We start from the raw sequence: 27,434 nt of genomic DNA, 5'->3' as shown, positions 1-27,434 counted from the left end.
CGCCGTGTAAGAGATTTCCAGTGCACACGGAATCGGCAGTAATGAAATTGGAAGGCAAGCCAAGAGGCAGAATTCCGGCATGGCGTAGTGGCTCGTATTCAGCAGGGAACCGCGCTGGACCCCACAGGGACACTTGCTCCCAAGGCGGCAGACGTGGGCCAGCACGGACGTCAGCGTCCGTTTACTCGACGATGGCCCTATCAAGGAGGGGCTCTCCACTGGTCAGGTTACTCAGGAGAAAGCTGTGGTTCAGAGAGGCCTGGCGACCCCCGGGGTCCTGCAGCTGCCGTGGTGGCCAAGTGGAAGCTGAGTCCTGTCACTCGGCTGTCTCTTCTCCCCTCCTGGGAGACCTGTGTCCCTAGCAGAAGCAGAACCGGTGGCTGTCATTTTCTCTGCCTGGCCGACAGTTCCTCTTAGTCCCAGTGGGCGTGTGAGGACTGCGAGCTCCAGCTTTACTTCTGAGAAGTAAGGGCTTAGCGCCCAAACGGCAGTGCTGGCCTGGTAGAGTGACGGATGGCAGGGCCACGGCTCTGCCGTGCCCCCCACGGTCGGGTCTCCTCGTGGTAAGTGAGCCCGACGGGGGACTTCCTCACTCAGCCTTCCTTTCTTCAGACACCTCAGTGAGCTGGCCCGCAGCGCATGGACTTGGTGGGACCTGGCTTCTGCTGGACCGCCTGCCCGAGCCACCAGGGCGTGTGGGTGGGGAAGGATGGGCTGGTTTGATGGACAGTTCTTCTGTTAGAAGAGGAACAGCAAAGTCAGATCCCACCTTAAAAACACACAGACGTCGTGTGGCCTGTATCAAGTGTGGGAAGGAAGGGAGTTTGGTGGGAAATGCAGTTGAGTGACACTTCAGCTGGCCCTGGAGTGGCAAGATTTTCTCAGCGCCCCCAAAGCGTTCTCTGTGGGAGGAGGGGGCAGCAAACGTGACTTTTCAGAGGCTGAGACATTCTGTTTGTTGAAAGATACATTTTTAAAAGTGCAAAGACAAGTAAGGTCGTAATATTCAAATGCAAGTGCCCGGACTTGTGGAATGGTTGGTGCCAGTTCCTAGTCTTGTGAACGTAGCCTTTTTATGCCGTCGGCATGGAGTTGCAGCTGAGAGGAGGCATTTGCGACCCGTGTGACTGACGAGAGGTGGTGTCAGCGGAAGTACCTGTCGATGTGGAGTTTGCAGACAGCTCCAGGCATGAGCAAGAGACATGAAGGCATTTCGTGAAAGAACAGAGGTGGGGCCAGTACCCCCAGCCAGACCCTCTCCCTTCATTAGTGCATTCATGATTGAATTAGGGGCGTGCAGGGAGACGCCGGTTGGGACCACAGCGAGATTCTGGCTCACGTTATGGGGTTGGCAGGAAGTGCGTGGTTTGGCAGGGTCAGTAGCTGGAGAGGTTGTGGACCCATCAACATCTTGTGTGCAAACTGGGGAGAGGGTAAAAACTGGTAAAAGCCATTGGGGAAAACAGCTGAGCATCCCTTTGAAAACCGAAGGATTAAATGTCCTGTGGTCCTACAGCCTCACTCCGCGCTCTGTCCTTGAGAGGCGTGAATTTCTGCATGGCACCAGAGGTGCAGAATGTTTGTGGATGAAGCAGTGAGCTCTAGGGACATGCAGCGATGTGGGTGCATCTCCGCCACGTACCACCGAGTGACAAACACAGATCCCAGGACTGTGTACCTCTGAATTGGACACTTTCAAATGGGTTGTGTTTTGTTATTAAGGTGAATTTTACCTCCATCTTAAAAAAAAAGTAAGCTCCAGAAGATGCTGTATAGCATGGCACGCTTTTATAAAGTAAAAAGCAAAATAAACCTAGAACAGTGGTGGGGAAACGTCAGCTGGGCAGGGTGACATGGCACATAAAGCTGAAGGGGCAGAAGGGAAGTGGGTCGTCCAGAGCTGCTGCGTGTGGCCCTGCTTCCCTCCCAGTTGGTCTGAAGGGAGCCCGCCTGTCACAGAACTCCTGGGAGACGGGGAGGTGGTGTTTGGGAGGACCTGAGTCGGCCAAAGAGGGATCAACTGCAACCCCATACCGAGTTGCTAAGGCAGCAAAAGGTGTTTGCAGTTTTGAGAGATTTCCGTCAAACAGATTTAAACTGAAAAGGTTTGTACTTTGATAATTCTAGTTCATGGATTCTGATAACTATTTCAGTTATTTGGAATCACCTACCTGGAGTGGCCAGTCTGGCTGCTGAGTAAGTTGATAAGTCACAAAAAGAGGGTAGGTGCTTTGGGGAAGTGGCAGGTCCTTGCAGGCGGCGCACCAGGGCTTGGGGGGCCAGGCCCGAGAGAAGCCTTCCTGGGCATTTGAGAGGCCACAGGGCCCCTGCAGAGCAGTTGGAAAAGACAGTCCTATCCGTTGTCCTCAAGACGTGGGTCCCGTTCTCCCGCTCCACGTGCCTCTGCTCGCTGCTGTTCAGCAGCTCCTCGCTCTGCAAGGGGGGGTTTTCTCCTGGGATCTTTATAGGAGAAGGGTCTTTTATGTAGAGAAAAGGTGCCCTTTTCAAAGATGACAGAAGAAGACAGAAATGATCGTTTAGGAAGCTCTAGATTGGATTTTGGTGCAGCTTTTTATGTTGTCTTGAAGTGACGTTCCGTACGCGTAGGCCTTCGTTTGAAAGGCTGGCATGCTGCTGGAGCACTAAATTCCACAAGGGTCTCAAAAGGATTGACGGCTGTAAGACAGCAAATAGTGGGGCACCTGACAGGTTTGGGAGCGGCGTCTTTAAAAAACAGGACAAGCTTCTGAACTTGCTGACCCTTGAACATGTGCTGGATACTTCTGCACCAGACAGGGACAGTACAAAGACGAGTAAGTTTCTAGTCCCCTGTGGCTAGACAGCTGACAGTTATTAACCCAGTTTCACTGTTCATCAGGGAAGTGCCGGTTACAGTCACTGTGTGTTATTGCGGCAAATCAGCATCCGCGTGACTGAAATGGAAAGGTTAGGAATGTTGTACAAGCAGAGGCGAGGATGGAGAGGCACGAGAACCCCGTCTGTGCTGCCGGTGGGAGTGTGAGCTGGTGTAACTTACCGGTGGGCCATACCGGCGAACGCTAAAGCGTGTGCTCGCCATCACCCAGTGAGTCAGTGTCCCGGGGGTGCCCGGAGAGATGTGGGCGTGTCCACCAGGAGACAGGCACTTCGTCGTGGGTAGACAGAAGCGTGGGGTGGAGAGCATTCTGGGGAACTTCGTTGTTTCAGCCATCCTTGAAGCTTGGCTTCTGGAGCAAATAACTTACTTTTTTGTGCTTAGAGGAAGAAGCAAAGAGTGTTCACAGCAGCATTCTTCCTAATAGTCAGAAAGTGGAGACAGGTCAAATGGCCACCCGCAGCACGTGGCCGCCCTCCTTCCCAGCTCTGAGCAGACCACAGCTGTCCTTGGGGCGAAGCGCACTGCGCCCTGGTGGCTGCCGGGCCTGCGCTGCAGCTCCGCGCAGGCCGTGCCAGCCGTCCTGGGGGGACGTGCGTGGGCCCTGCCGGCAGAGTGACCGAGGGGCAGGGGGCGTCTGGGTTGTGCGTCGCACTCTCTCCTTGCACTGACAGATTGATGGGTTATTTTCACCGTATTTTTAGATAACATTTCAGAGAAGTGGCAGGGCCACACCTACCATCATATTGTAGTTGTAGATGAAGAACTGAGAGGTTGACTGATTTCTGATTGTTCTATTTTTGTGAATTATTTTTTAGATACGAATTGAGAATTCGTTATTTGCCGAAAGGATTTCTCAACCAGTTTACTGAAGACAAGCCGACTTTGAATTTCTTCTATCAACAGGTATAGGAGGGGGATTTAATATACTTTTTTCTTTGTTTCTTTGAATCCTGTTTGTTACATTGTTTCACTTGAGAATCGCTTAAACCTAACATTTGGGAGAATATACATTTGTCACTGTGTGGCACTGGTGAGACTGATGAGAAGTTTCGAACTTCCGACATCCGGTGAAGGTTTCTCTGCTTGGGCAGCCCTTACGAGACACTGCGCGTGAGGGCGTCCTCTGTGGCACGCCCGTCTTTCTTGCTGTGATTCAGTGCAGTTGACCTGGCCAAGCGTCAACAGACGTGTCCCATGTAGAATTCATGGTCAGAGCCAGCTGCACCCATACAGTCTCAATAGCAGTTTACATAAATAAGCCAAAATGGACCTTTTTATAGTAAGAATAGCTTGCTTTTTGCCCCCCTAAGACATTAGTTAGGCAATAAATATATGTGGTGTAAATGGACCAACACAGTCTTCCGACCGGATGAATGTTGCTCATTAGTGTTTGTGAGCAGCGCCCCTCAGGACCATCTGGTGAGACCAGAGACGTCCGTGCGCACGCTTCTGCCCCTGGATGCGCTTGGTGATTTCTGAGTGTCTGGGGTGGGTCTGAGTGCAGACGGGTGGCTCCGCACCGTCCAGTCCTCAGTCCGGCGGAAAGGTCAGTCTGCTGCTGGGGCGGTGGTGTGACAGCCTCAGGGGGCCTGCCACCCTGTGCAGGGGGGTCTCGAGGGACCCCCCCGAGAGCTGTCATCTGGGGAGCCTCCCACTTTGTGGATGAGGAAGAGAGTGCTGTAGACAGTACGGTGCGTGTGAGTCTGAGCCAGCGTGGTTTGGGTGAAGGGGTGAGAGAGAGAGGGGAACCGCAGGATGTACAGGGGACGTTAGGTCTCTCCTGCAGCTCACTGGGAGCCAGTGAAGAGAAGTTCTTTAGGGAGTGCCTTGAGCAGAATTTCCTTTTAAATACGACCCCCCATGTGATGACAGTACCAGGGGTAGGCTGGGTCCTGAAAGGGCTTCCAGCAAGTTAGGAGGCACGCCAGCCCCTTGGGCACGAAATGAGGGAGATGGAAGGGCAGACTGCAAGGCAGCAGATTTAGCGAGCGGATCTGGCCGGACCAAGGTGAGCCAGGATAGAGCGTGAAGATGAGGATGAACAGGGCTGATGTCAGGAAAGGGGAAGGCGCACTTCCTCCCTGTGTGAGATTTGGGGAGCAGGGCTCGGAGCGAGTCCCGCCCCCGAGGCCGGCTCATTGGTCCGTGAGGAGGAAGTCCCTCAGCAGGGAGGGCTAGGGGAGTGGCCTGGGGTGTGCGCTCTCCAGTCGGAGGGTGCCTGCTGCCCAGGTGGAGAGTGTGTCCCCTGTGTCCCAGAACTTGGACAGTATTTTCTCTGCCTAATTTTTATTGGTGCTCTTGAGAAGTTGGCTCTCATTCTTTGTCTTTATAGGTGACCGGTCTTCTCTTTCTTTCCACATATCTGCTCCTGCTTTGTCCGTCTGTGCGGCTTGTGCCTCTGGGTGCATATCCTGCTCCTCTGTTCCAGAAATGTCTTAGACGCTGTTGATTCGGATACTGCCTTTTCTTCATTGTTTGTCATTCCTTCTGGGTTTCAGGGCAGATCCACATTCGGGCTTAGTCTGTGTCAGCTCCTCACGCCTGGTTTCTACTCCTTGTCTGTCTGGGGTCTGTGACTCAGGCGACTATGCCCGGCTGCCAGCCCCCCTTGGCTGTGACCGAGTTGATGTATAGTACATTTGTTGAGTTTTTATTATTTTTTTTATTTTCTAGAGTTTTTTTCCCCCCTGCCTCATGTACTTCTAAAAATCTTCCAGACCATCTTTTATGAACCTTATTACCTACTGATTTTCTGCCTTTTATTTCTTTGTCATTTTGTTAAGAGTTAATGTCTCTATTGTGAATCTGAGCCACAGCACCTGAAGTCCGTGGGCTCCAACTCGTGTTCAGTCACGCGTTGCCATGTGTGTCTCTCACGGTCTGTGACTTCGTTGGGAGGCACCCGTGGGAACCCTGAGGGTCTAGACTGGGGGATAGTGAGCACCCCTGAGTGTCATCTCTGTCACTCTTTCTGTTTCAAAGAGTCAGCGTTTCTGTTGCCTCAACTCTTGTATCAGGTGGAAATAAAAGACTTATGTTTAGATTCTCTCCACCACCATTCCCAGAAATAGAGAGAGAACTTACAATAACCTGTCTTGGTGTTACCACTCCCTTTGAAATCTCGTCCCCGTGCTTTGGGCGGCGTCCCGAGGGAGAGCAGGTGCCCGTGGGGCACGGGGTGCGGGCGACTGACCGGCTGGCGGGAAGTTGCTCTGGATGCGCGGTCTCGTTAGAAGCCGCCCGAGTGGGCGGCAGCGTAGATGCTTCGCGGAGTGTCTCTGACCCGTTCTAGAGCATTCTGAAGGACGGTAATCAGCACTCTAACAATAAACAAGACTCTTGAGATAGCCCTTGCACTGTGCAGCAGGAGCCTGTAAAGTCAGCTGTGATGCTGAAACTAACGGTTCAGTAAAGAACACTCTACTCTGCAGTTGAACTGTTCCTTCGCCACATAGCATTTTGTTCCTCCTTATTTCTCCGAGGAAGGAATCTCTCTCAATGTTTGGTCAAGAAGTTGTCCTAGTAACTGGTCTCGTACACAAACCACTTGACACTTGAAATTGTTGGCTCTCAGGATGCTTGTTCTTACATGAAGTTGTCGTCGTTTTGTCCTACGAATAGTTTGAGATGTGAGTGTGTGCGCTGTGTGTGCTCGTCCGCTCCCAACGCTCCATGTCACACCCTAACTGAACTCTGCGGCACAGGCTGCAGACCTGCCTATGGAGAGACGGGCAGGTGCCAGGCACACGCACTTCTTGTTGGCTTGTCTCACTTGTGGCTCTTGGGTCTAGTTGATAAGTTTGTTAGCTGGCAGTGTATTCAGATGAGAGCAAAACAAAACAGAATCTCACGTGGTAGCCAGAGTATTTGAGGAGACACATGGAATAAGTTGTAGAGTGCTTGAGGATTAGTACTTCTTACCGGTTATGAGCAGTTTCCCTCGTGTTTAATTTTGTTGCAGGCTAAGGTAAGACTCATCAACACAACACCTGCCCTCAGCAGCAAGTCCAAGTGCATCCTGTGTTTTAAGTAGGAAAGTGACATCGGCACCAGAATAGATTACTGTGTTTTACTGTGTACATTGTGAATATTTTTGTCCAAATTTTTGAGGGAAAAATAAGGATGTGCATTATACATGGGTAGTACTAATTCCGTGTCTGTAAGTGTCTTTAATTCTTTAATTTATGCTTACACAGTAAGACTGTAACTCTAGAAAGCAGTAATGATATCTGCATGCAAAATTATGCCCTTAGAATATGATCATTGGTTTTATTTGTAAATATAAATAAATTCAAAATTGAATTAAGTTAAAACAAAAGGCTTTTTTCCCTGAAAGCTTGGGCCAGAAACATTGGTGCACATTGTACGCGGTAGTGTGTAAAGGCATGGGTGCACATTGTACAGTGTAGTGTGTTAGGCATGGGTGCACATTGTACAGGGTAGTGTGTAAGGCATGTGTGTACATTGTACAGGGTAGTGTGTTAGGCATGGGTGTACATTGTACAGGGTAGTGTGTAAGGCATGTGTGCACATTGTACAGGGTAGTGTGTAAGGCATGGGTGCACATTGTACAGGGTAGTGTGTAAGGCATGTGTGTACATTGTACAGGGTAGTGTGTTAGGCATGGGTGCACATTGTACAGGGTAGTGTGTAAGGCATGGGTGCACATTGTACAGGGTAGTGTGTAAGGCATGTGTGCACATTGTACAGGGTAGTGTGTTAGGCATGGGTGCACATTGTACAGGGTAGTGTGTAAGGCATGTGTGCACATTGTACGTGGTAGTGTGTAAAGCATGGGTGCATAATTTTACAGGGCGGTGTGTTAGGCATGGGTGACATTATACGTGGTAGTGTGTAAGGCATGGGTGTACAATGTACGTGGTAGTGTGTTATACATGGGTGCACATTGTACAGGGTAGTATGTTAGGCATGTGTGCACTTTGTACAGGGTGGTGTGTTACACATGGGTGCACTTTGTACAGGGTGGTGTGTTACACATGGGTGCACATTGTACAGGGTGGTGTGTTACACATGGGTGCACATTGTACAGGGTGGTGTATTACACATGGGTGCACATTGTACAGGGTAGTATGTTAGGCGTGGGTGAATATTTGTACAGGGTGGTGTGTTAGGCATGGGTGCACATTGTACAGGGTAGTGTGTTATGCATGGCAAAATACAGTGATTTAAAACAACAGAACAGCTTTCTGAAGTCTTCTGTTGAAAGACTCCTGCCGATTTGCCGGACCTGCAGCTAATTCACAGTAGCGACTGCAGCCTTGAGGGAACACACAGCACAGTGGCAGTGGTGACAGGACCCAGGGGACGCCTGTGTGGCCGTCTCAGACCTGGGGCCCCCAGGGTGATGAGCGGGCCCCACTTCGTGTCCATCTTCCTTCTGCAGGAGCGTGTGCCCATGCTGACGGCGTTCTGGGGGGCCCACGCGGATGCCCAGCTGCAGGGGTGGGCACCGGCTCCCCGACCCTGGGCGTGCGCACCCTCTGAGCTCGCCGCATAAAGTGGAAGTGGTCGGGATCACAGATGACGCGTGTGAGCTCGAAGCCCAGGGCTTGGCCCTGGGAGACACCCCTGCAGTTGCCGCTGTGCGGTGGCCGTCAGCACCCTTCTCTGCAGGCTCTTGCCCACGAGCTGGGCAGGGGTGGTGTCCGGCCCCCGGCCGTGGTGGGGGGAGAGCACGCCTCTCGCCCACGTCTGCCCGAATGGTGCAGAGTGGGTGTGCTCGAAGCAATCTCTCTCTCTCTCTCTCTCTCTCTCTCTCTCTCACACACACACACACACACACACACGGTCACACTTTGACGCTCAGTGAGTCACTTCAAGTCATGAACGAGAGCAGCACCTTCTGCTGGCAGTCAGTTGGAGGGAAAGGCAGTCACGACACATTCCGTGGAGGCAACAGACACCGGGTCCACGGGACCCTGAGTCCTCAGCCACACCAGGGGCACTTGTGCACAGAGCACCTGGCCTGGGGCCTTGGCCCCATCGAACAGGGCATGATGTGGGCAGGGAGGCCCTGTTGCATGCTGGGCCGGCGCACTTCACAGAGCACATCGGCCGCCTCAGACCACAGGTGGACTGCCCGCCGCGGCCGTGCAGCGTGGGGCGGGGGCGTCGGGAGTCGTAGGTGTTTCTGCAGGGAAACAGCGCTTAGGCCCTGACCTATAGTCCCTGAGGGGTGTTGCGCAGTGGTTCGAAGTTGTTCTGCAGAGTGAGGGGTCCCCAGTTCGGTTCCCAGTCAGGGCGCATGCCTGGGTTGTGGGTTTGGTCCCTGCTCAAGCATGTGTGAGACGTGGTGGATTGGTATTTCTCTCTCTTTTTCCTTCCTTTCCCTTTTCTAAGAAAGAAATAAAATCTTTATTAAAAAAAGAAAAACTTTCAGAACTTTTTCTTTTAACGATTTTATTTATTTTTAGAGAGGAGGAAGGGAGAGGGAGAGAAACATCAATGTGTGGTTGCCTCTCATGTGCTCCCAACCAGGGACCAAGGCCTGTCTCCTGACTGGCAATGGAACCAGCGACCCTTTGGTTCACGGCCAGCTCTCAGTCCACTGAGCGGGCTCAGCCGGGGCTCAGAACCTTTAGTCACATTTGTAAAAGTGGGATTTCCCATTAGAATTGTTAAATTATAATTTCCCCCTTTTCATTTTTGCAACTAACGGGAATTTGGTTTTAATGAATGAAATAAAGCAACTGATTACATTTTCTCACCTGTAAATAGTGTTTAAAAATTACGTAATTAATCTCCAAGACAGTTCTGTGGTGGGGCCTTTTCCCCACGTGTCACTGCTGCTGCTGCTGCTGCTGCTGTGGATTCTCCGGAGTCATTGGAGGTTCCAGTCAGAACAGCGAGCATCTGACTAACGCATGTGTGTGTGCGCACGGGTCTTGGTTTGTCTCTCGTGGCTCTATTTTTGCTCAACAGTAAACCTACCAGTGACGTGAGAACTTATTTCTTAAATTTGGCTTTGCTTCTTGCTGTATAGGAGCAAGAGATGAATAAATGTAAACAAAATGATTTTAGAATTAAAGCTTTGTACTTAGTGCAGTGGATTGAGTAATTCAGTTCCACTGGATCAGCCTTAAATGCCTACTATATGTAAGGAATAAAAATCACTAATGCTTGTATGTCTCATGTGCAAAATAACAGTCACACAAAGTGACGTCAGAGCTCCTGTTCGATCACTGTTCATTCATTCATTCGTCTGCTCACTTGTTCGGCCGGTAAATGTTTCCTGACCACCACAGCCAAGGTGCTGATGCAGAAACTGAAGCAGGTTTTGAGAGGAAGTGGTGCTCAGGTCAGCGACGGCAGGTGGCTGTGCCCTGGTGAGTGCTCCCGGCATCCTCCGCTGGAGGAGCACCGATGGGTGGGCAGACGTGCGTGTCAGGGTGTGTGCTCGCTGTGGGTCTGTTGGAGCAGTCACTCCCACTGGGGGCTCTGTTTCCTCTGTGAGAAACGGGTGCGGCGGTTGTGGAGCGAGTCCGAGGCGGGGCGAGTCCGAGGCGGGGCGCAGGCACACTTCCTGGGCACGTGTGGCTGAGTCTCAGCACAGTCTCAGCTGACCGTCTGAGTAGGCCTTAGGGGCTTAAGGCGGCTCTCATTCTGCAGCTTCTCCAGTGGCCCAGCAGTCACCCTGGAGAGCAGGGGGAGGTTCGTCCCCCTGTGGTGTTTGCCAGGCACTGAGAACACCGGGGCAGGGAGGGTCACAGGGTGGGTGGGGGTCTCTGCAAGGGAAGATCTTGAGGAGGGGTAGCCAGCATAAGGGGGGCAGACCGACTCACGGGGGAGTCGAAACCTCTCGAACTGGCAGGCGAACAGGAGATGGTTTGGGGTTTTCTATGGCTGGGTCAATGTACTTTTTTCTGTAAAGGGCCCGAGAGTGAATGGCATCGGGCTGAGGACTGAGAGGCAGAACTGGGCACTCTGAAACACTGCACAACCAGAGCCCGGGCGCCGAGCCGCGGGTCCACAGTTTTGCTCGGTACAGTTCGCAGTCCAGCAGCCGAGGGCAGTGTTCTGTGGGGCAGGTCTCCTGACGGGAAGACTGAAGCTCCGCTGGAAGGGGTGGACGTGTCCGTTAGCCGAGGCTCACATGGGTCTCCTCGGCATCAGCAGTGGCGGCGGCGGCTGCCCCCTTACTGCTCACCTGTACGCAAGCTCAGCTACTTCATTCAGGCAGATGGCCTCGTGCTGGGAGGTTCTCTAGTGCCACGCGTCCATCGGCTATGTTAGCTGAGTGTAGCCAGCGTTGGAAAGCATTTGTGCAATTCTATTAGATTCTTCTCTTTGTGTTAGACTTGAGTCACCCTTTATTACTTTGCGGATTAATCACAGTGGGTGGGTAGGTGGGAACACCTCAGTTGTAGAGTTAGATGGATTTTGGAACATATGAATTTTTCTGGTCTCGCACTAAGGTCCAAAAATGCTGTTGGGACTGAGATTCAAGTTGTAGAAGACAGTCTCCTGGGGATTTGGGTGGGCGTGGCGGTTCTCCTCCGGTTCCCCGGAGTTGCATGGGAGGGGAGCAGTAGAGGGCAGATAACCAGCGTGGCTGCAGTTCAGACGCTGTCTGTTGTCCCTTACAGCAGTGGTCTCCAACCTTTTTGGCACCAAGGACGGGCTTCCTGGAAGACAGTTGTGGGTGGGGGCGCACAAAGGAGGTGGGAAGGAGCTCAGGTGAACTTCGTTCGCTCTCCTGTGCTCCACCGGGGGTTGGGCCCTGCCTCGCAGAGCTCACGGGCTCTGCAGGCTTCTGAGAGCAGGGCTCGTGTGTTTCTTTCATTGGTTTGTGGTGTAACTCATCTTTGCATCCAGCATCAAGCATCATTGACACAGGATGTATGAAATACGTAAAGCAAACATTTAGTGAGCGAGTACGTCTAAAGTGTGTTCTTTTAAAACAGCATTGTTTCCCCCTTTTTATCGTAGGTGAAGAGCGACTATATGTCAGAGATAGCTGACCAAGTGGACCAGGACATTGCTCTGAAGTTGGGTTGTCTAGAAATACGGTAAGGTGGTAACCGTGCATGGAGGTCTCTAGTCATGAATGGTTTTTGTTGCCCTTGGAAACTAACTGGGTGTTGGTATTTCCTCGTGAAGATTATCAGTAAAATATTGAATGAAATGTGATTGTACATTTGAGAAAATTCTGAATGAGATTGGCCATTCTGTGATGTGTCTGGTAAAGTCACACTTGTGGCGTGGCCTCCATAGGAGGTACGACACACACCGGCCACAGCAGCCCTCTGGTGTCCCCGGATGAAAGGTCAAGTGCAGGAGTGGCGAACGCAGCTGGTCTTGCACAGCCGCCATCCATGTCTCACCTCTGCCGAGCGCTAGACCTGCCATTCCCAAAGGCAGGAGGGCCGGCCCGTAGACACAGGCCTGGGTTAGCCGGCTGCCCCCTTAGGGTGTGTGGACGTGCTGTGGACAGACGCACTCTGTGCTCAGACTGACTTGGTCAGGGCGCCTGCGGCTGAGCCACAGCCGTTCAGCACCCCTCCCACCGCAGTTTTTTATCATTGCACAGCACAGATGTTCTGTACACAAATATATAAAACCCATATCTTTCCTGATTGTAGGCGGTCGTACTGGGAGATGCGGGGCAATGCTCTAGAAAAGAAGTCCAACTATGAAGTATTGGAGTAAGTATTACACATCGGAAAATGAGCCTTCTGAAAGCAAATATTCACAACAGAATCATTCTTTAAACTGTACTTTTTCAGTAGTTTATCTTTACTTTAAAGTATCATAAAGTAACATATCAGGAGCGAATGTAGAAGAGCCAGAGGATATTGGGGGGCGGTGCTGGATGTCTGAGGCGGTGGTCCACTCTGAGTTTGGGAGGAGGAGTGTGGGCACTCGGGACGGGTGTTGGGCAGGCCCTGAGCTGACCAGGAAGAGAGAACAGCTTCTGCGAAGGCACAGAAGTGTGGACAGTGGGGCGCCAGCCGGAACACCACCCCTGCGTTTCCGGTCTCACGCCTTGCTCATGAAGGTTTGGTTACTGTCAGGTGTCCCTACAAGTCATCGGGCAGCTTTAGACAGTGGGAAAAACACTTTCCAGAAGTTTACACATGTGAGGGTGTGCATTTTTGTAAAGCCAGCTAAAGAGGTCACCAGTCTGTCTCTGTGTTTTTAGCCTGGGTAGCACCAAGGGGCCTTTTCCATAGGCAAGGGGACGCAGGCGGCAGAGGGTTCCTCCCGCCCCTTCCCTGCCTCTTCCTGGCCCAAAGGCCCCTGCTGCCAGGGAGCAGACTGGGGTGCAGACAGAGCGACTTCCATTGACATCGTTTGTGAGTTAGAGGCGATGGGTAGAAAAGAAGGCACTGGCTACAGGTCAGATTGGTGTTTTCTTACCAAGCCAAAAAAGTGCGCAGCTGCCAATGTCAGATGAAACCAAGCAAGTCACCAGTGTGGTGTTGAAGTGCTGGTTCCCGATGTGACACTGTCCGCCGGCTTCCAGTGTTTCCTCCAGGTGCCGCTAATACACACAGAGGGAAGGGGCCGGCAGGCTTGGACAGGTGACAGTGGCTTCGCTGTGGTTTCTCATTTTCGTACAGAAAAGTCGCAGGCGGTCAATGTGCCGCGTTGCCAGGTGCCAGGCCCCTTTGATCTTGTCCTTCCTTGTCTGTCCCGGGCCACCTTCCGGCCTGGGTTGGCTGCTGGGCCTCACCCATCCCATTCGAGGTCCAGCCTGGCATGAAGGGGTGTGTAGCACCATCCCTTTGAAAGGAGGATGTTGGCCAAAACACAGCCGCAGGCCACCCAGCCACCAGAGCTGTGCACTGCCGCGCCTGTCTGCAAGACAGCCGTACCCAGGACAAAGGAGACCGTGCCACTCAGAACCAAGTGTCAGCCTCTGTGGCAGTTGGAGAATTTTACATTCGTCAGTTTTTAAGAAGCATAAAGAATCATTTTAGAGTTTAAGTACCTAAGTGGTATTTTTAAATTAAAGATACTTAATTCCGAGCGTTTTGGGGTAAGGATAAGATAGGAATACTATATGAATATGCACGTACTAGTTATCAGTGTATTTAAAGTCAGTTTCGGTTGCTTTTTTGCCTGGGCTTTAAAGCTTTGAGGAACGGAAGCCAGCAAACAAATGGATCTTTGATGCAAGAGCTCACTCAGGCCCTGGCCATTGCGGCTCTGTTGGTTGGCGTTGTCCNTTAAGTACCTAAGTGGTATTTTTAAATTAAAGATACTTAATTCCGAGCGTTTTGGGGTAAGGATAAGATAGGAATACTATATGAATATGCACGTACTAGTTATCAGTGTATTTAAAGTCAGTTTTGGTTGCTTTTTTGCCTGGGCTTTAAAGCTTTGAGGAATGGAAGCCAGCAAACAAATGGATCTTTGATGCAGGAGCTCACTCAGGCCCTGGCCATTGCGGCTCTGTTGGTTGGCGTTGTCCTGCAAAGCAAAAGGTGGCCGCTTCGGTTCCTGATCAGGGCATGTGCCTGGGCTGTGGGTTCAATCCCTGGTTGGGGCACGTATGTGAGGCAAACAGTAAATGTTTCTCTACTCCTTTTCCCTCCATCCTCTCTTTAGAAATAAATAAATAAAATCTTAAAAAACCACACCTCACCCATAAGAAGCTGAGTTACTTTTTGGTACATAAATAAAGCCTCTCCTTTCTCTGGCCTCCCAGAACCCACTGTGGCCACGAGCACGCGCGCAGGGCAGGGCTCTGGGCTGGCCCCCGAGCCTAGGAGCTCAAGGTGGCACCTGTCGGGTGGTGCCCGGGCCCTCCTACAGCAGGTGGAGGGGGAACATGAGGAAGTCGGGGGGGGGACAGCTCGGAGGGTGCCTGGGAGGGGGGCCGCGTCCGCCTGCAGGGTGCGCGATGAATCACCCGAAGGCCGGGCAGGGGGTTCGGTGCCTAACCGAGGAAGTTCGGGTTTACGGTTGACCACAGACACAGTGTGAGTCCCTGAGTTAGAGGACTCTCCATCGGCTAGTCAGTTCCTTGGACTTGGAAGCATCCTGCAGCTCACACCCTAGTCGCTTCTGTGGGCGTCTCCCTGGAGAGGGTGGCCATCTCCCTGGAGAGGGGCGGCCGTGCTGCGGGGCCTGGTGAGAGGCAGTGAGTGCGCACGAACTCCGTCGTCGCAGCCCCAACGCCGAACGATTGGGGTCTCAGGGACTGGGTGCCAGAACCCCAGGGCAGCCCCCACGGTGTTAGTGCCGTGTCTCCTGTGCCTGGGTTTTGAAAAGTTCCCTGGAACCTGAGTGTGTCAGCAGCCCAGACCCTCCGGGTTCAGGACCCGGAGGCAAGCAGTGTCCTCAGAGCCCTGCGGGAGCGCATTTGTTGTCCGGGGAACGTGTGTGTGTCAAGGGCCTGCCCCTTTGACAGCCGTCTACGTTCTGACAAGCCATGTCGCAGGAACGGCCAGGAGCCGCATCCTGTTCGGAAGTGCCGTTCAGTGTTTCGGTCACCTCGTCTTGCAGGCCTGGCGTTGCAGGCTGAGGCGAGGCTCCGCCACCGGAAGTCAAAGCCACGCTGCTCAGAGGCGAGCGCAGGTGTGGTCCGGGCCAGCGTGCGGTGGGGCAGCTTGTGGCCCCCGCTGCCTCGAGAGTGGTCAGCACAGGTGTCTGTGATGAGACCCCGCAGCGCGGAGCCTCACGTAGACCAGCTTCTTGATTAAATCTATGGGAAGGTGTTAAGGGGGCCGTTGAGTTTTTCCAATGGTTTTGTGGGCTTCAGCCTCATTTCCATTTTCTTACCTGCCCAGTGTCCCGTTTAAAAGAGCTCTGACACATGGACAGATGCTACAAATTCCCTGTTACTGAAAAGTTGTTGGAGAAAGCTGAACTGTGGACTCACCGCGCATTGGTTGGCCTCGGCTTTTTTCCGGTGGAGTTGTCTGCACCAGGAAGTTAGAGTGACGCCCAGTACTAGGCTTTAGTTCCACAGAGAAATGTGCTCTCTCACCTTTCTTGAAACCATACCACCCTCTTGGTCCACCTTTAATTTTCCTATTTGGGGCAGAAACGAGTTCCACCTGGCTCTGAGAAACACAGAGATGTAACTGGTTTGACCGATGGCATGGGCGGTGTCGCGGTGGGGAGAGGCGTCCCCTTCCCTGGTCTTTCCCTCATTCACCCATCTCCCTGAAGCCCTCTGGGAGGGTGAAACCCCCAGGTCTGAAGTAGACCTCATGGTGACCCCAGCCTTCCCCTTCCCAGGGCACTACGTCCGCATCTGCGAGGTCACCTTTCCCTCCCCCTGCCCCATGTGTCCGTCATGGAGCTCTGCCGGCTCTCTGTCCCTCCCAAACAGCTCTACATCTCCCCCTTCTCAGCCCTCTCCCTGGGCCCCCACCAGAGCCTCCTGCCCTCTCCATTCTGCCACGGTACGTTGAGGCAGTGGCGTGAACGTACCGTGGATCACGCCTCCCCTGCTCCCGCCAGTTGGTAGGCAGGCCTGCAGGCCCAGCTCACCAGACAGGAGGGGCCCGTGGTGTCCCAGAGACAGGAGAGCGTCCCTTGGCATTGGTCCCAGGGCCCGACTCTGGTCGTCTTACCCTCAGCACCACGGCGTGCAGTGGGACAGGCAGCCTCTCCATCTGAGAGCAGAGAGAGCCTGAGGTTTCCGGTGCGAGGTGACAGCCACGTCTACCCGAGAGCATGGGCTCGGTTCCAGTCCCCAACTCTCTAAATGGGAACTGTTTCTCTCCGTGGACTGGTTGCCTGAAGGAGAGCGGAAGGGTGTGCTCGGGCATGTGCCTCAGAGCCTCCAGGGTGTTTGGGTCTCTTCCCTGTGCTGCTTTGCTCCTTCCTGCGGTGCCCAGCACCAGACTGCTGGATGCAAAGCCTCTGTGCTCCCAGGAGGCAGACGGAGCAGGCAGAGCCTGGGGCACACGGTCCTGTTCACGGTCCAGGGTCACCGCAGCGCTGTGTGTTGGGGAGGACAGGAAGGGAGAGGGGCAAACGCACACGGTTAGGAAGTCAGCGGAAAGCCAGGGGCTTCATGAATTAGCCGGTAGGCAAAACCAGAAAACAGTATGTCATTGAAGCCAGGAGAACTTTTTCTAAAGGTGTGGTGAATGTGGTGATAGAAACAAATAAAAAAGTGAGAACAGAAACCAGTTTGGGATTTAGCAAGGAGTCCTCCGGTTTTGGTCCCAACTGGTCAGATTATAGGCAGGGGGTTAAAACGTTTGCCTGGAGGGCCCGCCCTATTTCTGTGGGGTGCCGGCTCGCTGAGAGTTACAGACGAAGGAGCCCTCACTGTGTTCCTGTTTGGTAGTGTGTCGTTTCTGTACGGTCCCCTGAGCAGGCACCCGTCTCTCCCTCTCTCCCTGATCCTTTGCACATCCCCACTGTCCCCTGACACTCCTGGCCGTCCAGGCTCTGTTCGTGGCCAGCTCAGGACTGCCACCTAGGGGCTGGGAACCTGGGCCCTGGTGCCCAAAGGGAGGCGGAGGGCGGTCGCTGCTGGGTGCCAGATTGCTTGGCCGGAGCGCTTTGAGGGTCTTGGTAGGAGTGACCGATTACACAGCCTCATTTAAAGAAAGTCACTGGGCTTTTCAGCATTTTTGACCTCAGGCAACTCCGTTAATGTCTTCTCTTGTCTCCCATGTGATGCTGAGATGGTAGGTCTTGATGAGGGGAATGTGCCCCCTACTCAGAAAGTTGATTTTGGAAAAGCGTCAACCTTTAGATTTAATTTAGGGTTTGTTTTTTAAACTCCCATAGCCCGTCCCACATGTCACCCTAACTGGGCCCATTGGCTGAGACGGCACCGCCCACTGCAAACCCTTGTGGGACTGGCCTTCAGGGGGCGTTGTGGGGGCGGGCCCCTCTACTGGGCAGGCAGGTGGCCTCCCACATGGGCCCTGAGGCACACTGAGAGGACAGAGGGCCCCTCCGAGGGCACCAGCGTCTGCACGCACCTAGAGCACTGCTGGCCGCCCCCTGACTGCTGGTGCAGGGGAACTGTGTCCTGCCCCCTTCCTGAACCACGGTGCGAGGACACATGACTCAGATCACCTTTGTGTTTTTGCAGCAGTGTCGTGGGGTATTTGACTCCGTGTGGTTATTGTTGCACTTCTTCTTCTGTTTCAGGAAAGATGTTGGCTTGAAGCGGTTCTTCCCTAGGAGTTTACTGGACTCCGTCAAGGTAATGCCAGCTCCCCGTGTCACCGTCAAAGGGCCGCGCTGGGCAGAAACCTCCCCTGTGGTGTGTGGTTCCTGCCCCTCTGTGTGAGAGCTAAGCTGCAAAAAGGCAACAGGACTCTAGTTATGTTAATGAGGAGTAGAGTGTTGGAGGTATGGCTTCCCGACTGTTAACGGTGTGAGGAGACAGAGAGTGAGAACCCAGACAGTCACAGGTTAATAGTGGCCCGTGCCCCTGGTGGACAGAGAGTGAAATGCAGGTAAGGTGTGTAGTGAGGGGACAGGGGTACCGAGCACGGGCTGTGGCTGTGAAGGCGCCCACCCTGCCAGGCTCTCCTGCTGCCTCTGCAGCTTGTCTGTCAGTCTGGACTTAGGTAGCAGACCCCAAAGAGCCTCGTTTCGGTGTGTTTGAGTATCAGTCACCGAAATCCAGTCTCAGAACTAGAAACGTTAAGAGCTCAGGAGTTACTGGTTTGGGGAAGTATCTCTACAGTTCCCAAGAAATGGACGAAAGTGCTTCCCAGAGGACCGCAAGGCATGCGTGGTTCCCTTCTTCGAGGAAGTGGTCGTCATCCTTGTGTCTGGTCAGCGGGTGACAAGTAGTCAGGCACAGGAGCACCTGGCTCAGTAGCTACTCAGCTCGCCATTCCTGGTGGCTGCTGTCCACCAGCATGCGAGTGGGGCGCTGGGGGAGAGAGACTGGGGTCTGCGTGGGTGGCGCCCGTCCGACTCAGGCCTGAGAGTGGGACGAAGAAGCAGCCCTGTCTCCTGAAGCATCAGTTGCAGCAGCCGCAGCGTCTGTCCCTGGTGGACGTGCAAAGATGTGCACACACGCCAGGCCGTGTTGCCTGACCTCAAACAAGAAGCAGACCTCGCTGTCCGTGACAGCGCGGATGGACCTGAGGGCACTGTGCCAAGGGGACTAGGTCAGAGACAGGTACTGTGTGACTTCGCTGGTGCGTGGAACTCTAAAACAAAACAGATTGCCAGGCTTGGGGGCTTGGGGGCTTGGGGGCAGGCAGAACGGGCGAGGGGAGTGGAAAGGCACCAAATGAGCATCACAGGGGTGTTGATGCAGCATCGCGTACTCGAAAGTTGCAAAGAGAGTAGGTCTTAAGGTTCAGGTCACGCAAAAATCACAGCCCTGTGAGGTGAGGGATGCCGACTAGACATCGAGGGGTCATTTTGCAGTACATACGAGCACTGAATCATTATGTCAAGTACCAAAATCTGTCATAACGTTATGTCAGTTATATCTCATTTTTTTAAAACACGTGTTGCATGTACTGTTAACATATTCCTCAACTTATTATTCTCTTACTGGAAGTTTTTTTTTAATTGTTTATTTTTTAATTTTTTTTCTTTAGATTCTATATTTCCCCCACTATTCTCGCCCTCCCCCCTATTTTCTACCTACCATCTATGCTATTTTCTGTGCCTTCTCCCCCCTTCTCCCCCTCCACCCCCCTGTTTCTAACCCTCCATGTGTTCTTCATTTCTATGGTTCCACTCCTGATCTAGCTGTCCTCTTGGTTTGCTTTTGTTTTAGGTGTGGTTGTTAATAACTGTGTGTTTGCTGTCCTTTCACTGTTCATATTTTTCATCTTCTTTTTCTTATATAAGTCCCTTTAGCATTTCATATAATAAGGGCTTGGTGATGATGAACTCCTTGAACTTGACCTTATCTGAGAAGCACTTTATCTGTCCTTCCATTCTAAATGAAAGTTTTGCTGGATAAAGCAATCTTGGCTGTAGGTCTTTGGATTTCATGACTTGGAATACTTCTTTCCAGCCCCTTCTTGCCTGTAAGGTCTCTTTTGAGAAATCCGCTGACAGTCTGATGGGTACTCCTTTGTAGGTGACTGTCCCCTTATCCCTTGCTGCTTCTAGGATTCTCTCCTTCATTTTAGTCTTGGCTAATGTAATTATGATGTGCCTTGGTGTGTTCCTTCTTGGGTCCAACTTCTTTGGCACTCTCTGAGCTTCCTGGATTTCCTGGAAGTCTATTTCCTTTGCCAGACTGGGGAAGTTCTCCTTTATTATTTGTTCAAATAAGTTTTCCACTCGTGGCTGTTTCTTTCCCCCTTCTGGTACCCCTATAATCCGGATGTTGGAACGTTTAAAGATGTCCTGGAGGTTCCTAAGCCTCTCCTCATTGTTTTGAATTCTCATTTCTGCATTCCTTTCTGGTGGGATGTTTTGTTCTTCCTTCTGGTCCATTCCATTGATTTGAGTCCCAGTTTCCTTTCCATCACTATTGGTTTCCTGGACATCTCCCTTCATTTCAATTAGTTTAGCCTTCATATGTTCCCCTAACTTGTGACTGTAATCTACCAATTCTGTTAGCATCCTGATAAATAGTGTCTTGAATTGTGCTTCTGAGAGGCTGGCAATTTCTCGGTTGCTTAGAGTTATCGGCTCTGGGACTTTGAGTTCTTCTTGCGCCATCTTTTGGGCTGTTCGTGCCTGTTAAGTAGCAGGATCGGAGCCCTAGGTTTTCACCAGAGCAGGGCAACTAAGTAGCTGGGTTGTGACGTTGTATGTGGGGGCGGGGTCAAAGAGGGACAATGGCTTCCCTCTGCCGCCTGCTGCTGCGACCCCCACCGGCACCGCAGCCACCACCGGCACCACAGCCACCACTGTCACCAGGCCCACGCGTTTCGTTCCACTGCACGCGAGTGTGCCACCGCTGTCAGCCCTCCACCACTGGGTTCGCCCCCTGGGGCCTGCGTGGTCCATCTCACTGTGTGCGAATGTGCGACCTTGGTCAGTCTGCCCCGCACCCCGACTGGTTCCGAGCTGCCTGAGCACCTAGGTCTGTCCTGCCTGACCCAGCTCCGCTGCTGGCTCCGCCTCTCTTACCGTCCCCATTAAACGGTTCGTAGCTGTCGGACTTCCGTTTTCTGGTCTTTGGGTGTGTCCTAGTTCTCCAAAACTTTTGTTGTATTCAAACTTGGTTGTGGGAGAGGGCACAGTGTTTCCACCAATGCCTCCATCTTGGCGGAAGTCTCTGGAAGTTTTCTTTAGCATTACATCACAATGTTTTCATCTGAGAAGCCCTAGGGGTCTACTTTGCTAGCAGCGTCTGATAAATACTCAGTCCACTATTATGAAATACTTTCTATGCTCCAAATGGCTGGGTAGCCATGGTCTCAGACGGCCTGACCTAACTCTGAGTAGCTTTCTGTGTGTGAGCTGGTGTAAGATTGAGTGGCACGTGTAGGCAGAGCCTTGGTTTCAGTGGCGGAGCCTGCGCTCAGTGTGCAGGCCTTGTGCGTGCATGACGCCCACCTGGCGGTGCCCTTCCACACCCCAGCACACACAGATGGTTCTCTTGGGTTTCTTCACAGAACTTTGTGGTACGGGCTTGAATGTCCGTCAGTGAGCTTCACACAGCGGTGCTGGGCTGTGCGGCGTGGCTGATAGGCGGCCGCATCACTCTACAGGTGGCCCGGCCAGGTGTTACTGGAAACGCTCTGCAGAACCCCCTCGTTGCTGAATTTTCAAGTAGTTCTGTGATCGCAGCTGCTGGAGCGTAATGCCCTGGCGTTTGCATTGCTGGGTCAAGAGCTGCGGCTTTCTCATGTCCAAGTTGCCCTTCAAAAGGCCTGCACAGACCACCCCTCGCAGCAGTGGGCATGGGGGTGCCTTGACCCCTCTCCTGTGGGGGCCAGGCCCCTGTCACAAGCACGGGCCTGCTCTCAATGCCTCATTCTTTACACATTCTAACGGACCAGCTGCTGCCTCACAGACAGACATCTACTTGGGACATAAAGCTCACAACCTCTGAACCGCACGCTTACCATGATTAAGATGGTGTATTTTCTGTTCTGTGTACTTTATGAGTTCTTTAAAAGAAGGTATACAGGCCTGGTAAGCATGGCATTGTGTAGTAATGTGGACCGGAGTGGCGTTCCGTGGGCGGCAGAGAGCAGCCCTGCTGCCGGCTGCCGGTGTCACTGTGCTCCCTGCCCCTTCTCCGCTGAGGAGGCTTTGCTGTTTTTTGTGCAGGCCAAGACGCTGAGGAAGCTGATCCAACAGACCTTCAGGCAGTTCGCCAACCTGAACAGGGAAGAGAGCATTCTGAAGTTCTTCGAGGTCCTCTCCCCGGTGTACAGATTCGACAAGGAATGCTTCAAGTGCGCTCTTGGTGTGAGTGGGGCCGGGTGGGTGGGCCACGCTGGGACTTCCCGCGTGTGTCTGCATTTCTGGTTGGGGTCAAATCGGTCACATTTTTAACAACATGAGCGTGTGGTGAAAATGCAAAAAACGTGTCAGCGTGAGAGTAAATCATCTTTTTAAGTGGCACGTCTGTGTCCGTAGTGAGAAGGCCCGCAGTGTTGGTGAGCTGTTTGGGAGGGCTAGTTGATCCTGCTCAGACAACCTTCCCGAAGGGACCACTGGCTTCAGACCACTGGGAGGAGCGCAGTGTCTCTGTCTGGGCTTAGCACATAGTGGCAGGGCTAATGAAGGGCCAGATATTTTGTATTGCTTGGTTAGAGAGATTAGTGGCTAGCTAATCCAGCCCCCACTGGCCCTTTAATGTGTCCTGGGCTCTTTATCTAAAACGGTTCTTTTTCCTTTTGGTACCTGTGTCTCCCCCTGTTTCACCCTCAAGTCAAGCTGGGTCATTTCTGTGGAGCTGGCGATCGGCCCCGAGGAAGGCATCAGCTACCTCACAGACAAGGGCTGCAGCGTGAGTCTGCTCTGGGGGGTCCTGGGGCTGCTGAGCGTGGCCCACCACCCCACCTGCCCCTTCCCGGTGGGCTGGCTGGGGACCGAGGGTTGGGCCAAGAGAATGGGGATTCGCGGGGTCCATGGCACTTGAACACTTGTAGTCTGAGCAGGGGACAAGCCAGGAGATGGGAAGGAGCCGGGGGAGGGGGGTGGCCGGAAACTCCAGGGCAGCTGTCCCTGATGCCGAGAGAGTGAGCCTGGGGCCTGCTGTGGGGGGTGCCTGGGGCAGGGGGCGGGGAGGGCTGCCTGAAAGCAAGCTGGAAGGTGTTTTGCTGCGGAGGGAAGCTGGGGGTGCCTCCATCAGCTTCGTCCCAGCAATGTGGCCTGTGCCGAGTGGGCTGCTCCGCAGCCGGGGCTGGGGCCACTGGGAGTCTAAGAGCAAGGGGCCTTAACCAGGTGCGTTCTGAGTAAACGTGCAGAAACCCATTGCTTGCAAAGCAAGGGCTGTCATGAAATGCTAGGGGGCTGAAAGGCAGGTGGGCGTGTCTGTCTCCTGAGAAGAAGAGTTTGTTCTGCTCAGGAAACGGGGCAGTTTCTCTTGGCCTGTCCGTGTGGGAGGGCCCTGGGACACCTGCGGCCTCCCCAGCTCCGTTCTGCCCTGGAGCCTCAGGGGGCCTCAGGCACTTGTTGTGGCCCAGGGTGTGCTGGGAGGGGCCCTGGGGGGAGCAGCCTCTGCAGGGGAAGGAGAGCCGCACACTCATCCCCACCAGGAATTTCACAGAGCACTGCCCCCTCCCCGCTGGCAGGGAGCTGAGCAAGTCAGGGGTTGCCTTCCTTTTCCTCTCTCTGGTACCTGCTGGGACTCTTTCAGGCAGCTCCTGGATGGAGCCCCCCTTGGCCGTCAGGAGCACGTAGAGCAGGCACACTCCCAGCCCTGACGTGAGCAGACGTGCCCTAGGAAGGAGAACCCCCCAGACACCAGTCTCTGGGAGGGTGTCTCCAGGAGGACGGGGTTGGGGTGGGACTGTGGGTATCTCACAGAATAGGTGAAATCAGTCTTTCATCTGGGGTCCAGTTTGTGCCTTTTCTCTCCAAAGCCCACGCATCTAGCCGACTTCAACCAAGTGCAGACCATTCAGTACTCGAACGGCGAAGACAAGGACAGAAAAGGCGTGCTGCAGCTGAGGGTAGCGGGTGCGCCTGAGGTACGGAGTGCCCTGCCTTCTGTGGCAGGGGCGAGGGCGGGGGCGAGGACACTTAGAGCCAGGCCGCTTCCTGGGTGCGGGCGGTTTTCACGGGTCGGCAGTGGCCAACTTCCCCATCTGTGGGACGGGCTACATTATGGACACTGATGGTCACGTGCCCCCGAGACTAGAACAGGAAACATTTAAAAACCAATCGACAGCATTATTGTGAAGGTGATTGAAGGTCATGGTGAATTACCAAGGAAAACAACTGCTTAAAAGTGTCGGAGGATGACAATACGTACATCCCGTGACCACGTCAGGCCACCGGTCCTGTGTCCTCCGCACGTGCGCGGTGCACTGAGGGCAGCTGTGGCACAAGAGCCAGCCCCTGGCCTGTGCTGCCCAAGACGACCCTTGCGCAGGGCGGTCAGCGAGCACGCACAGGTGACGGAACCCGGCCCCCTCGGCCAGCACCACTGTGCAGGTGTGCACGCGTGTTTGGGTGCTCCGCCCTGGTGGTTCAGAGGGGCGGGGCGCTCCCCTGCAGGGCTCCGCCCCCGCCCTCCGCTGGGTCTGCCCTGCGGTCGGAGCGCTTCTGAGGCCCAGGCAAGCACAGCAGATTCTTTCTTGATGTTAAATGACACCATGAACTGTTGACCCCTGCTGACTGCCCTGGGTAAGCCTAGATGATAGGTTGGTAGGAAGGGCCTCAGAAGCTCCTGTTTCATGTTGGAAAGAGTCACCTCAGAATGTGCGGTCCGTGCTGAAAAGAACGACGCTTTCCTAGTTTTCTTTCACGTCAGAGAGGCTATGATGGGTGGTGGGTAAAAATTCACTCCGTATTGGTCTCCTTTCTAAAATAGCCCATACTTAAGTGGCTGATTATCCAAATTCTTCGTTTAGTCAGCCTGCGCCCGAGGGGCCAGGCATTCCAAAGGAAAATACTGTTTCCACCCGCCTTGTTCTGGAACGTGTCCGTTTCGGCGGTTTTCCTGGTTTTGTCTGGGTTGCTGTCTGTCACCTGTTCCCGGAGTAGCCTCCTTCAATACCAGGCTTCCTTTTCTGCTCCAACCTGATGACAAACCTCGTTTCACTGCCACCCTCCTGTTTCCACGGGTATCTAGAGGTCTGATGTCATGCGCAGCTGTCCCCTTGATTGTTGGGAGGACAATGACGGCTCTTTCTTGGTCCGCTCCCCTCTCAGCCTCTGACAGTGACAGCCCCGTCCCTGACCATTGCCGAGAACATGGCTGACCTGATCGATGGCTACTGCCGGCTTGTGAGTGGAGCCTCGCAGTCGTTCATCGTCCGGCCCCAGAAAGGTGAGCTCGTGTGTGTGGGCCTCCCCACCGCATGCCGACGCCCTGCCCCGCAACCTGCAGTCCTTGTCTCTGGTGACTGCAGACCGGGGACTGGATGGGTCACTCGGCCCCAGAGGCTGTGTCCCGTGTCCTAGGGAAGGGGTCCAGCTCGCAGCCCCAGAGCTGCGTGTCGGTGGGGCTCACAGGAAGCTGGCGTGTTGGCAGCCGGGCTGTCGGAGTGTGTTCTAGGTGGCCATTAGTGTTTTTCAGTGAACTTTGGGGATTATGTCCTCGCGTGTTTTTCTTTTTTAAGAGTCTCTTCCAGCTCACGAAAATAAAGCCTTTTTTCAATTTTTTTCTCTTTACGTTTTAAAAAAAACATCACCCAAGGATGAATTTACTGATTTGGGAGAGAGATATGGGGGTGGGGAGAGAGAGGTAGATAGATGCGAGAGAGAAATATCAATTGGCTGCTTCCTGTGTGTGCCCTGATAGGGGGTCAGACCCACAGCCTAGGCACCTGCCCTGACCAGGAGTCAAACCTGCAGCCTTTCAGCGTGTGGGGTGATGCTCCGGCCTACCGAGCCGCCTGGCCAGGGCCTTGTTGTTTCTTAGCGCACCTCAGAAGCTCAGAGCAGTCCAAAATAAAGTCAGTGCTGAGTCACGAGGTACAGTCCGCGCTTGGAGCGAGCCCCTCTGCTCTTGGAGGAGGGCCGTGCTGCGTGGGAGGTGGCATGTGGGTGTGCAGGGCCGGGGGAAGGGGCGCTGCAGCGGGCATGGGCCTCTGATGTCAGCCGACGGAGGCGTCCCCGAAGCATGACTGTGCAGTGAGTGGCAGCGGGGAGCCTGGGCTTTGGAAATGTGTTGGCTCTGGGTTCCAGCCCAAGTCCTCTGTGCCGTCCCCTGGGAACCTTCCCCACTCGGTGCCCTGGTTCCCTTGTCAATGGAACCTGAAGGCCCTTCCCATCTTCCGTGGGGCTTGGGGGCTCGGACACCCTTGAGCAGGCGAGGGTCCAGGATGGAGCCTGGCACGTACAGGGTCCACAGACCCAGTGCGCTTGCCTCCACTGCTGCCACTGGTGCCGCGTCTTCTCCATGCTCTCCGAGAGCCTCGACGTGGGGGCCTCTCATCTGTGGAGGAGGAGGATGCTGACACCAGAGCCTGGTGGGCAGGTCCACGGGCCCCTCCCAGAGCAGGCCAGGGGGACCCAGGATTCCTCCTGCACTCACCTGCGTGGCAATGGTGATTCCAGAGCAGGGAGTTTAGAAGGGCTGAGTGGGTCTCATCTTGGGGAGGAGGCAGGAAAGCACGAGGAAGGGGCTTCGAGGTGCCGGGCTCCTGCTGTCCCCGAAGGACACCCAGCCTGCCCCGAGGCCGGGGCGCTGTGTTGTCAGAACAAGTCAGGGAGGAGTGGGAGTGTGTGTGCGCGTGCGCGCATGAGGGTGAGAGGTCATTGGAACCTTCTTATTTTTTAAACATATTTATCTTTAGAGAGAGGGGAAGGGAGGGGGGAGAGAGAGGGAGAGAAACATCAGTATGAGAGAAGCATTAATCAGTTGCTTCTCACAGGCGCCCCGACTGGGGATCTAACTTGCAACCCAGGCATGTGCCCTGACCAGGAATCAAACCAGTGACCTTTTGCTTTTTGGGACACACCCAGTCCACTGAGCCACGCTGGTCAGGGCTGGAACCTTTGTTTACATGCTGGTGTTGGGATGTGCTCTGGAAACAGTAGCTCAGCCATAGCCTCAGGTCAGTAAGTGACTGTGTGGGTCCCGAGGCAGCCCCTTGGCACCCTGTCCCCCTTGCGCCCTGGACAGCAGCCGTGCACTCTTTCCACAAGGGTGGCACGTCTTCCCCGCAGTAGCTCTCGTCCAGGAGACACAGCGCAGGGCTGCTCGTCGGCTGTCCCGGTGTCTGAGTGACAGCGTTTGCAGGGGTGAGAGCTCTTGGTTTTCCACTTTGTACTTTAAATGGGTGGGTGCCTTGCAAATACTTAAATGTTTGGGGAGAATTCCTTCACATAAAGATAGCATTTTGTGAAAAATATTTACTGTAACATATTGTCTACCTTTTTAGTAAATGATTTCTTAAAGATTGTATTTATTTACCTTTAGAGAGAGGGGAAGGGAAAGAGAAGGAGGGAGAGAAACATCAATATGTGGTTGCCTCTCACACACCCCCCTTACTGGGGACCTGGCCCACAATCCAGGCATGTGCCGTGACTGGGAATTGAATCGGATCGG

The 27,434-nt window shown here is 53.7% G+C and overlaps 1 protein-coding gene across 10 annotated transcripts in view; it reads left to right on the top strand.

Moving 5' to 3' along the window:
• Positions 1 to 27,434, top strand: part of PTK2 (protein tyrosine kinase 2) — a 156,733-nt gene that overhangs the window by 62,442 nt on the left and 66,857 nt on the right. For all 10 annotated transcript variants that reach the window (XM_037048615.1, XM_037048617.1, XM_037048616.1 and 7 more), the window contains exons 4-11: positions 3,694 to 3,781; positions 11,828 to 11,907; positions 12,481 to 12,543; positions 17,972 to 18,026; positions 22,034 to 22,174; positions 22,641 to 22,718; positions 23,797 to 23,904; positions 25,091 to 25,208. In XM_037048615.1, the coding sequence (XP_036904510.1) occupies positions 3,694 to 3,781; positions 11,828 to 11,907; positions 12,481 to 12,543; positions 17,972 to 18,026; positions 22,034 to 22,174; positions 22,641 to 22,718; positions 23,797 to 23,904; positions 25,091 to 25,208 (731 nt within the window). The remainder of the gene's footprint in view (positions 1 to 3,693; positions 3,782 to 11,827; positions 11,908 to 12,480; positions 12,544 to 17,971; positions 18,027 to 22,033; positions 22,175 to 22,640; positions 22,719 to 23,796; positions 23,905 to 25,090; positions 25,209 to 27,434) is intronic.

The sequence above is a fragment of the Sturnira hondurensis genome, unplaced genomic scaffold (genome assembly GCF_014824575.4).
Source record: "Sturnira hondurensis isolate 20B ecotype Veracruz unplaced genomic scaffold, ASM1482457v3 Scaffold0006413, whole genome shotgun sequence".
Classification (NCBI taxonomy): Eukaryota; Metazoa; Chordata; class Mammalia; order Chiroptera; family Phyllostomidae; genus Sturnira; species Sturnira hondurensis.
This window is presented reverse-complemented; position numbering and strand designations above follow the sequence as displayed.